The sequence below is a fragment of the Pelodiscus sinensis genome, chromosome 7 (genome assembly GCF_049634645.1).
Source record: "Pelodiscus sinensis isolate JC-2024 chromosome 7, ASM4963464v1, whole genome shotgun sequence".
Taxonomy (NCBI): domain Eukaryota; kingdom Metazoa; phylum Chordata; order Testudines; family Trionychidae; genus Pelodiscus; species Pelodiscus sinensis.
In genome coordinates this window covers 17,289,378-17,301,878 of record NC_134717.1, presented here as the reverse complement: position 1 = coordinate 17,301,878, position 12,501 = coordinate 17,289,378, and the positions used below count along the sequence as shown (strand labels likewise).

Below are 12,501 nucleotides of genomic sequence, written 5' to 3'. Positions count from 1 at the left end.
GCTCCCACCCCTGCCCTGAGTCCTGCACCTCCACCTCCTTCCCTGAACCCCACACCTCCCAGCTCCTTGCCCTGATTCCTGCATCCTCACCCTCTACCCAGAATCTCCATACCTCCCAACCCCTTGCCTTGCTCACCCCTGCCTTGACCCTGCACCACTCCCAAAAGCAGACGGCTAACTCCCTACCCAGTCCTGTTGTGCCCCCCCGCCCTGCTCAGTGGAGATGGGATACAGGGTGGGAGAGGGGGCACCTTGACATCAGCGCCCCTCTTCTCCCTCCCCTGCCTTGCCCTGCACAGCAAGCAGGAAGCTCCCGGGAGCGAGGGGAGGCAGCTCCAAGGCAAAGGGAAGGAGGTACACAGCACTACGGTGGAAGGGCAGCTGAAATGCCAGGACTTGATGGCCTCTTGGCCAAACCAATCAGGATCACCCGTCAGAGGCTCCAAGATCTACCTGTAGCTTCCAATCTACTGGTTGGTGACCATTGGGTTAAAAGAAGAAAGAGCCTGCCAAAATTCTGAATTACAGAACTTCAGCACACTCAGGTCATGGCTTGCTCCAATGAGACAGACACCAGCACTACTTTGAAATTACTGCAAATTTCCAGATCATGTTGGATATAGACATACAAATAAACACAGTGCATGCAAATGACCACTAATTGTTTCTGTGGAATTGGGATATTTATTCATTTATTTGCATAAAAACAAACAGCATAGTCTTTGAGCCCATTTTTTCCTCTCCATATGCAAAACCATTAACACTCTGAAATATGCTTTGGGCCAAATCCTCTTCATGATATTGATATGCATAGTCCAAATAGGAATACTGTATAACAGACTTACCCAACTTTGGAAGCCCTGATGATACTCACAGCACATGCCGAGGGCTGCAACATAAGTGTGGTCGCATATACATGCAAATATACACAAATAGCTTTTTTCACACTGATGCGCATGAATACAAAGATTAAGCCTTAAGCCGCGGCGCTGGACCCAAACATGTCCAGTGTGAGCCAGTCAGCACCTCTCAGGCTCTGCCCACAGGGCTAAGCAACCAGCACTTCCCACAATGCCTTGGCGCTCCCGGCACCTCATCCCTGGGGGCTAGAAATGCTGTCACTCTGTACCCATCTGTTCCAGCCAGTCCATCCACTTGCAGCTTTCAATGCTTACCGCATCTGGGAGATGCCTTGCCATTGTGGAGCATGTTCCCAGTGGAGGCCATGTTCAAAGGATCCCACTTGTGGGCCACATGTTGAGCCCGGCATAAACCCAAACTGCACCGTGGGCCACAAATGAACAGGTTGTGGGCCATGAGTTGAGTAGCCCTGCTGTATACTCACATAGTTCTCCTAGCGCTCCAGAATATTAGATATAGGGTAGTTCCACCTGCAGGGAAAAACAAACTTTTTTTTACACACTGTGTAGATAAATTGATCGCTCATTATAAATGAGGCTACACTATGGTGTGACAGGTTTAAAAAATGCTTAATCTAAGCAGGCCTTGTCTACAGAAGGGATTTTTTTTTTAATATCCCTCTGCCGAACTTGTGGAAGTGCTGGAGTAGGCAAAGCTCGGACAATTTCTTACATATTTACCATTCTGACAATTACGCCATGTGTCAGTATAGTATGGTTTATGGAAATTGGTGAGGTAAGACTGGACATGTACATGAGCTGCACTATTTCAGCTGTTTGAGATTATAACAACACATCTGTTGAAGGTCTGGAAAGAATTTTCTGCATGGATAAAAACTAAAATTACAATGGCAGAATGTCACAATTTTTTAATGGTTAAAATAAATAGATTTATATTCTGTGGCATGGTGACTATTAGTATTACTTGAAAATTCATGAGTTTCAGTACATTCTTAGAACCATAATAATGACATACATTTAAGTGAAAGGCTTGTTTTCTCATTGAGAAAGTGCACAGCGAGTGACATAAATTCTGGGATATCAAACTACTGACTACCCTTTGTATTTGTACAGCAAACAAACAGAAATCATACATCAAAGACATAGTTAAGAGTTAATATCTTTTGATGATTTTTATAAGCATGTGTATCAGGGTTTATTTTTATTTTTTTTAGCTGTAGTGACATTTGCCTCATATAATCTAATTCCATTTTTTTCTAGTTCTAAATACATTGATAGTTGATTATATTTCCCTATACTGAATATGGGACACCTGGTAAAATTACTTATATTCAAGTGAGTTCAGTGGCAATCCATCAACCAACTTTGTATTTTCTGTGTTGATGTTGAAACTGAAGTTGAGTAAAATACTGAAAATTGCCAAAGAATACAGTTGGGCATACTTACTTGCTTAAAACCATTGGTTATTGCCTCAGAATTTTGTATTTGATCTCCAAAATACAAAGCAAATTACTAATAGTTTTGTTCTGGAACTTGCAGTTTTGTCTGGTACCAATGACATTTCAACCTACAAGAGCAGTTCGACTGACTCCTTTAGAGGACAATAAAGCCAGTGCAAATACTGATAGCAACAATATTTTAAGTATTATGAATTTTGTACCTATACCTATAAAACCATATACCACACTTTATCAGCCTCAGTCAGCCAACCCACAGCAAAGGCAGGCTAAAACATCACGAGACCAAGCTCCTACTAGTGCTTCTGAAAGCTCCACTTCAATGGAAAACCTGGACTCGTTCAGAATGGATAGCTATTGCAAATGCTCCGGAGACTTGAAAGAACAAAGTGAAGTAAAAATAAAATGCAATGAAGCTGATGTAGGTATTAAAAGTAAACAGGTGGACTTTGAAAAATATCAGCTTTCAATAACCTATGAAAATTCAGATATCGTGAACAGAGCCAATATTCTTGATGAAAGTTATGCTTACTTAAGCTCAAGTGAAATGACAAACACCAAGGAGAACTGTGAGATATTTGCAGTTCAGTGTCTTGCATCAAGCAATACTGACAAGGAAAGAGTTGGAAACTACTGCGAGAGAGATTTAGCAGCAAAAAGTGTCATTAAGACTTATCTAAAGGAAGCTGATGTTTCAGGGATGATCCCAGCTTATACTTGGTGTGCAGATACTGACACTGTGAATGCTGTGCTTGAAAATCATGATTTAGATTCAAGTTGCAAAAATGTAGTAGAATCATATCATATGCTGGAAGAGAAATCTGTAGCTAAAATAATGCCTCACTTTTCTGCTGGAAAAGTAGAAACCAGTATTTGTCCCGTAGCCTTTGGAAAAACTGAAAAAATAGCTATTTCAGAAGTAACTGAAACAAAAATCAATAAACCATGGCCTCTTGTCCCATTATCTGAACACGTGCCACCTAGAGCACCACAGATTGCCAAATGTCCCAGTAGGCCTCCTAATGTGAGTCACAGCTTCAACATACTAGCTCAGAAAGAAAATGATAATAAGATAAAAACTAGTAAAAATAAAACTGCTTTTAAACCTAAAATGAGTAGAAAAATACCTCAAGATTTCATTGTTTCTGATGAGAGTTCCACCAAATGTAAGACACACAAAACCAGCATCAAGAACCAGATTTTCCCTTCTGGGGAAATGTCTCATGTGGAATGTGAGGCTTCTTCAAAGCATCAGAAAAAAAGACTTCAGATGAAGAACTGCTATGTTGTTCAGAGTGCTCAGAAATCTAAAAACCCAGCATTTCCTTATATCTGCGAAAGTTCAAGCAGCCTAAAGAAACACGTTACTCCACACTCTGTTCCACAAACACAGTCTGCCTCAGACTACTTGAATCTGAAATATAGTGACATGTTTAAGGAAATAAATTCAGATGACAAAGGCCCAGGGATTTATGAAATGTTTGGAACTCCTGTATATTCCCAAGTGCGTGAATTTGGTCAACATGAGAACAGATTTTACAGGGAAGTTTGTTCTGCTCCACTTGAGAGATACACTGTTAATAAACGTAAATCTACCTGTACTAATGAGAAAGACAGCAGCAGAGTAAGAAGCACCCAGAAAAGAACACATTCTAAACCCAAGAACATGACTGACATTAAAAAGAAACAAGTAGGCTTAACACCAAAAAAGAGAAGTTCTGTGTTAAAAGATAGCAACACAGAGCTGCATGATGTTTTAATCATTTCTGCTTCTGATTGGCACATAAAGACTTCAAGAAGCACACCATTGTTTAATGAAGGTGAAGATCAGCAGTTTCTGGGTTTGGAGGAATTTTCACAATTCACTAAACAAAATAAAATCATTCCGAATTCAAACCTATCAACTATTAAAGAAGTCCCTTTGGAGCTATCTTCAGATAATAGAGATGTGGCTAACAATCAGATATTTGCAATCAATGCCCACAGTTTTCATCTGGTTGATACAGATCATGCAGAATGTGTTGCTTTAATGAGTACTTTGATAAAGACGGATCAGAATAACAAGTGTGGAGTCCAAGGAAGAAAGGATATGAATAACTCCATCAATCTGGAAGCAAACCAGACCTTACATAAGTCTATAGAGAAATATGAAGCACTGTTTGCATTGTCTTTTCCAGACAGAGCAGACTCTACGTCTTCTCCAAGAACACTAGATCAGAGCTGGGGACACATGTCCGAAAATGCATCAACTCAGCATTTAAATGCTGCAGGCCCAGTTTTCCAGACTTATCAAAACATTCTGGACTGTGCAGATAACGAAAAACTGACTGATGAGTTGCTTTGTTGCCTGGCGGCAGAGCTACTAGCACTTGATGAAAAAGATACCACCTCTTCCATAATCCCCACAGAGAATACAGGTTCTGAAATACAAAATGTATTTGCTAGAGAAGAAGAAGACAGCGTGAATGTGGATGGCAAAGTGGCGGCAAGTGCAGAGGAACAGGTAAAAACATATTTCCCATAGCTACCTATTTGTTTCCTCAAGATGTAGCAAAACCACCAGCATGGAAAAACAGGTGAGTCCTCATTACACTCAAACAGATGGCAACCTGAACGCATCCAAAATTTTTGTGTCAATTTTATTGTCATCTGATGTGTAGACAGGCTTGCCCATTACAAAGACCACAAGAAGTGACTAATAAGCCTGGCCAGCAGTTACTTTGTTCCAGGATGAAAGGAATAATTATGGAGAAACTAAGATGAGCAAGGCTAATATAATGAGCAGTGATAAACTGGAGAAAAATGGTAAAGGGAAGGGACAAGCCACAAGAATAGACCGACAGATTTCTTTGTGCCCAGGCCAAAGCATTGGAGCTCTAACATAGAGGGCAACCTTATCTTTGGATCAATATTAGCCATGAGATGGTTGCCGTAGAAATGACCATAACTCTTAGCTTACTATAAAAGTTTGGAAAGAGTTTACATTGGGAAAAATAAAACAAAAGTGCTCTATCATGGAGGCAGCAGAGCTTAGCTGATAGGACACTGAGGCAGGAATCAACAGTTCTCTAGCTTAGCAAAAACCTGCTGTGTGTGCTCTTGTGTTAGTCATTTCACCCATTTCTTCCCTCCAACACCTTTGTAATTTCAGGACAGGGACTATTTTTCACTGTGCATTGGTGTATTGCCTAACATAAGGGGTACTAATTTGCAGGTGCTACTGTAACACAAAAGAGAACACACACCTCTTTTACAAATCTTTCCCTCCTCATAAGCATCTATGGGTAGATAGGGACACTTCTTTCATTTTAAAATGCCCCCCATCCAAATTTTCCTCAACTTATTTCAGAACAATTGTTCTAGAGGAAGCCATTTCCAGGGCTGAGATTTATTTAAATGTATATCTAGCCCAGGGACGGCCACACTTAATGGCCCTCCAAACCACATACCATAACCTCCAGAAGTCTGAGCGTACACCTGCTAGGAGCCAGGGTTCTGGGCTTCAGCTCCATGCCTGCTGAAGCCTCAAGCACTGGCAGCCACACCCTGCTGGACCAGAGCCCCTACCCTCTCACTCCACTGCAAGGCAGAGGTCCTGAGCTTCCTCCTCTCCCCCAACCCCCCGCCCCAGTCTGGTAGGCAGAGAAAGGGGGGTGACAAGGGGGAGGAGGGTTTGTGAGCTGCATCAGGCCACAGTTTGATTCTTCAGCTTAGTAAGAAGTAGGTACTTGAAAACTAGATGACAGACTAGGGTATACCTTGCTATCCAGCTTTCTTAGATGGATTCTTTTGCATTCTTTCTGATTGACAGTCAATAGTACCTAGGTACGATACTTACACATTACTTGAAAGTGCTTTATGTGTAGTATAATCAAGGAGCCTTGATTTTTGACCACCCTAAAGTGATGATATAAAGAAGAGTAATTTCAGATTATCATTTAAAAACGTGAATAATATTAACATGAAGCCCTTATCTTTTTCTCCTCTGCCCCATCATCTCCCTGACCACCACCTCTCTAGCAGAGTTACAGTAATGCTTTTCTGGTGTCAAAGAGGGAAACTGACTTGCTAAGCTTCAATAAACCTACTGTGTTTCCAGAAATCACTCAAGTTAAGGATCCTATCACATGGACCAGAGGTGAAATCCTTGGAAAAGGAGCCTATGGCACTGTAAGTTAAAGTCTGAATATTTTTAAAAATATGTGTTATTTCCCTCAAGCTACATAGTTAACTATTATCCCATTTACTGTGTATGTCAATATTTTGGATTATACAGATGAGTTCTAGATCAGCTTCCATGGTACATCTAAAATGATATTTATTTTTTAAAAAGGCTGTCTCTAAATCATATTTAATTTTTTCAAATTCTGGTCTGATTGCAGGTGTATTGTGGTCTGACAAGCCAAGGACAATTAATAGCAGTGAAACAAGTTGCTTTGGATACCTCAGATAAAGTCAGTACAGAGAAGGAGTATCAAAAGCTGCAAGAGGAAGTTGACTTGTTGAAAACACTAAAGCATATCAACATTGTAACCTATTTAGGAACCTGTTTAAAAAATAACATTGTAAGCATTTTCATGGAGTTTGTCCCTGGTGGCTCAATTTCCAGTATTATTAGTCGCTTTGGGCCATTGTCCGAAATTGTCTTTTGTAAATATACAAAACAAATTCTGCATGGGGTTGCCTATTTACATAATAACAGTGTGGTACACAGAGATATCAAAGGCAATAATATTATGCTTATGCCAAATGGTGTTATAAAGTTGATTGACTTTGGCTGTGCAAAGCGGTTAGCATGGGTAAGCCTGAGTGGCACACACAGTGAAATGCTCAAGTCTATGCATGGGACTCCATACTGGATGGCACCAGAAGTAATAAATGAATCTGGATATGGAAGAAAATCAGACATCTGGAGCATTGGATGCACTGTATTTGAGATGGCAACTGGTAAACCGCCTCTGTCTTCCATGGATAGGCTAGCTGCTATGTTTTACATTGGAGCCCACAGAGGACTGATGCCTTCTTTACCTGACTATTTCTCAGGAAAAGCAGTAGACTTTGTCCATGTATGCTTAACCAGGTAAGTAGGTTTTTTATTAGTTTAATATTAATTTGAAATAACCACCTTTGATCTTTGATGCAGTTTCTCAAATTGCTTGTATGTTGTTGATCATCAGCAGAGGCTTTGGGTTATCTCCTATAAGGAAACATGTCTCTGTAAGTTACCATTTTGCTGAGCATTCCAAAAAGGCTTGAAGCAAACTTGAATGTTTTTTAGTGACATTTAGTTCTAAACTTCATTTTGTTGGGTCTTTCCCCCCACCCGTAGCTCCTGGCCAGTGTTCCCTCTAAGAATTCATGAGCAGAGTTTTGTCTTATGCGCCCAATGAGGTCACATGCACTTGTTTGGATGTGTGCCACTGTGGCACCTACCACTGGAACTGCTCCCAAAGAAACTGTCCCAGATAGCGCCCCCTCCCCCCCCCCCACCTCTTGGGGATAAGGTGAGACATCCCTCCTCCAGGGAGCACAGTTCCCTGGGCAGCCTGTGTGCAGGACAGGGATTGGCCCAGGCTTCTCCTCTCTGTCACTGCCCAGGGTTTGCAGGGAGTGAAGTGCTGGGGGTGGGGCAGTGACATGCAGGGAACAGAAGGGACAGAGGATTGGGGGCAAAAGAGATAGCCAGCCCAGGGAGAAGTCAGGAAGCCACTTTGCATCCCTGGACACAGCTCCAGCCACCTGAGCAGCTCCACTGCCATGCTGCCCTGGCATCCCCAAGCTGGCCCCAGGCCTCCCCACACCACACGGTAAGTCCAGGACGGCTGCCCCACAAATCCCCCCACGCCCCATGCCATCTCAGCTGGCCATGGCCTGGAGAAGACACCTGCCAGCAGGAAGATGAGTGCTGCTGCACAACTCTGCAAAGTAGCTGAGCAGGCAGAGACTTTTTTGTGCACGGCTACACAGGCAGGAACCGTGCTCCTGGCCTTGCTATTTATTTGGATTTGACTTTGATTCTAATCTGCTTCATTTTATCTACCCAATCTTCAGATACTTACTGATTCCCTCTAGCTCCCTCTCTCTCACCCCTTTCTTTTCCCCTCTATTTATTTTGGGTCTACACATCCTAAATGCATAACTCCAGTCATTCGAAGAAGTGAGCTGTGCCTACAAAAGCTCAGGATACCATCTACATGTTTTCTTAAGTCTATAAAGTGCTACCACATTGTTTTTGTCTATATGAGTATATCTGCACTTGCACCCTAGTACGAACGAGGGATGCAAATGTAGGCATTCAAAATAGTGAATAAAGCAGGGATTTAAAGATCCCATGCTTCATTAGCATGATCTTGCAGGCGCGTTACTCTGATCAACAGCTGTTTCGAAAATGAAAGCGCGCGCCAGGATGTGTTAATTAGAACCAAACTCCTTGGTTCGAACTAACGTTACTCCTCAAAAAATGAGGGTTTGGTTCTAACTAACATGTCCTGGCGCGCACTTTCACTTTCGAAATAGCTGTTGATCGGAGTAACATGCCAGCAAGATCACACTAATGAAGCGTAGGATATTTAAATCCCCGCTTCATTGACTATTTTGAATGCCTACATTTGCATTCCTAGTTCGAAGTAGGGTGCAAGTGTAAGCATACTCTAACAGACTAACTTGGCTACCCCCTGAAGCTATTCATTTGAGTTAGAGCATGCCAGGGTCATTTAGGAATATCTCCTTCTTAAAATGCCCTCATTACCACGATCTGATTTAGGGCTAGAGCAAAGGCAAACAACTTACAAGACAATCATACGAGGGAGCTCTCATAGAATTTACTTTCTGCTAGAACACTGAACCAACCACTGCTATGCTATAAACTGTTCTCATCCAATGGCATAAGAATTAGAGGGGGGGGGGAAGTATCTTACAGGGATGTTAATGTAAATGGCTAATTGAATAGTTGATGCAGTTTTCATCAACTATTCCATTAGCTGATAAGGGCACCTCCACTTTGAACTGTAGCAACAGGCCCAGGTCAGGGCTTTCTTGATAGAGGCAGGAGGGTGGGAGGGGGGGGGGGGGGGGAAAAGAGGTGACTAACCATTCACATCCCAGGACCTTACTATATTACTCTGAAAAATGGACAGTTACCAACAGGAAAGTTGGTTTCACCTGCGTTTTGGTATTACATTTCATAGTGTTCATTAATGTTAAGGGCAGCTTTAAACAATCTGGAAAAATTAAATGCATATACAAAAAGCTATTCTATTCTATTTGAAAAAAATGCAAATAAAACATGCATAGAAGCCTAAACAGAGGAGAGACACCTAGAAAGTGCTGTTTCCAATGTTGCAATTCTTGTGACTGTCTCATCACTCTTGACATTTGGGGCATTCTTTGCTAAACCTTGGCTCCTGGAGTCAAGTGATTCTGCAGACTTCAGTATTTATTTATTTATTACAGGAAAACTAAAGAGCAAGTTTGTCACCCACAGCATAGTGGTAAGTTTGAAAATAGCATATACCGAGTGCTCAAAAATAGGAAGCAGGGTAAAAAGCAGTCAATTCAGATTTGATCACGGCAAGAGTCAGCAAACAAGAAATAATTCTTTAAATAGCTTTGATGCAACTGCCACTAGAATACTCAGCTTACAAGAAAGCGAGTGACTAACTAGAAGAAATCAAAGTGACAATGACATCAGAAGGCTGGAAGCAATTATTTGATTTAAAAAACTGAAACTACAAATAGTCCTGCAGCACCTGAGAGACTAACAAAAAACGTAGAAAGGTGCTGCAGGACTATTTGTTTAAGATTTGTCAGTTACAAACTAACAGTTACCCCTCTGAAATTATTTAAGAATTCTATTAATGTCTGTACTTTCCACTAAGCCTTGACTCCTGAACTCTAAGAAAATAAATACTGCAGAAGCAACCATGTAAGATATCTATATTTTATAATATAACAGTGAAACAACATGCACGTTTTGTAACTATTTTCTTTATTAATTCCTTAACCCCACTGTGCAGGGATCAGCATGAGCGTCCATCTGCTCTACAATTGCTGCAGCATCCCTTCATGAAGGGAAGACAATGAACTTTTCAAAACATCTGCCAAACTAATATACATTTTCCATTCATATCTCTTTCTAACAGTACAACAGGGTAATTTGCATTTGAATTGAAATAGGAGTATAGTAATTTACTAGATCTCAGCAGTCAGCCAAACAGTGGAAAGCACCTGTGAGACTGCAATATAATTTAACTAGTTTGATTTGTCCTGTGACATGCTTATCAGGGCTGGGGAATTTAGATTGCCATTTATTCAGTAAACAACTTTTTTTCCTGCAAAGATTAAATGTTTAAACAAAAGCCATGACATTGTTTTCAACTTGAAGAGGCTTAAAAAGAAGCTATTTTATAAAAATGGAACTGGGGGATTCCCATTTTTTCTGTGAATATGTAAGTGGTGAAATAGCTAATATTATCCAAAAGCATCAAAGAGTTCTGTACATGCTGCTCAGGTGTATTTCCCAAACAGAATTCACCAGTTCATTAAATGTGACTGTGGAAATCACTTGGAAAAATCAGAATTTACTTTATATACAGGTCAGAACAATACACAGTTACAAGTACAAAGCAGCTTTCAGAAGGGTCCATTTAATATTACTTGGATACAGAACAGCAAGTTCCAGCACACACATAATTTGGAAGTCTTTTACTGCTGGTGATTTATCAAAAATTAATTGGCAAGAGATATCTGCTCTATATATGTACTAGTCTGTTAACTTCAGTAATTAACATTTCCTGTTCGCTCTCGGAATACAAATGCCATAAGAGGCTTTATTCCTCTTTTCTCCTTGGACTGGTAAACTGACTTTGCCATTTTGAAATTGTCACTTGTTTATATTACCATTGAATCTGTATGTTTGATGGGTAAAATCTTGAAGGGGACGATCTGAAGTGTGACTACAATTACAGTATTAAAGAGAAATTCCTGCATGCTGTAGAAGATGACCATCCTTTACTGGGACTGATGTATGGTCTTTGGCCAGATTAAAAAAAAAATTTTTGGAATGTGGATCTAGGTCACCTAAAAACAAGACTAGGGATTTTTTGAATGTATAAGATGTAATGTTGTGGGTGTAAAGCAGAAAAATAAAGCAGGAATCAAATATATGAGAGAACAAGTAACTACTAAGAGGTATTGAGTCATTAAGTTATTCTGAGCTGAAAATAGTAAAATTTCTGTCTTTTGTACAAATTGAAATTTATAGAATGCCAACCGTTGCAGTTGTCTCACTTCTCTAATAGAGGTATATTTTATTCTACAAGTGTCTGGTTCTAAACATTAACATTTACTCACTTCTGAATATTTTATCATAAGTGGTTTAGGAGCTAAGTCTCAGTTTCAAAAGGGACTTAAACACAAAGGAGCCAAAATCCCACTGAATATCAGTAAGTCTTAGGAGAGATTTAGGCTCCTAAATGTGTACATCCCTTTTGAAAATAGGCTTTAGGAACACAAACACATTTTACCTTTAGTAAACTAGGTATCTGGTCTCACCACCTCTATGCACTAATGCCAATCAGCAGCATTTAAAAATAATTAGTTAGGTCCTCAACAAACTTGAGAGTCACTCATCAAGGTAATAAGTTTTGATAGCTCATTTCTAAACCTTTATAATGCATTCTTCTGTCAATTTTCTCTGCATACATGAAAGCCAAGATTCTCATCATCACTTGAATCTTACAAATGAGACACTAAACCTCAAGTATCTCAAGAGCTGGCAAACTTTATCATGCACAATTCGGAAGTATAGATTAAAAATCTCAGAGTAGCCGTGTTATTCTGTAACTTTAATTAGTCCTATAGCACCTTAGATACTAACATTTATTTAATATAAAGTATCCTGAGATTTCATGGCAAAACCCACTTCCCAAAAGCTCAGGATATTTTCTCTCTCTCTATATATATTTTGTGTCTCTGAGGTGCTAAAGGACTACTCGTTGCTTTTTAAATAAGATTAAATCAAGGAATCCCATGGCATCTTAATCTAAACATTTATTTGGGCAAAAGACAGACAGACACAGACACACAGAGAACCAGGGCAAATGAGGCCAATTCAATCATAATGGATGTGGTCCACTCCTAACAACTGATAGGTGGAACCCTAT

General features: G+C 40.3%; 1 protein-coding gene across 2 annotated transcripts in view; it reads left to right on the top strand.

Annotated features, from left to right (window-relative positions):
* The window catches only part of MAP3K19 (mitogen-activated protein kinase kinase kinase 19), a 30,413-nt gene extending 19,924 nt beyond the window's left edge, over nucleotides 1–10,489 (top strand). For both annotated transcript variants that reach the window (XM_006117069.4, XM_014570460.3), the window contains exons 4-7: nucleotides 2,421–4,841; nucleotides 6,359–6,508; nucleotides 6,721–7,418; nucleotides 10,354–10,489. In XM_006117069.4, coding sequence (XP_006117131.2) covers nucleotides 2,436–4,841; nucleotides 6,359–6,508; nucleotides 6,721–7,418; nucleotides 10,354–10,420 — 3,321 coding nt within the window. In that variant the 5' untranslated portion in view covers nucleotides 2,421–2,435 and the 3' untranslated portion in view covers nucleotides 10,421–10,489. The remainder of the gene's footprint in view (nucleotides 1–2,420; nucleotides 4,842–6,358; nucleotides 6,509–6,720; nucleotides 7,419–10,353) is intronic.
* Nucleotides 10,490–12,501: the final 2,012 nt, after the last annotated feature.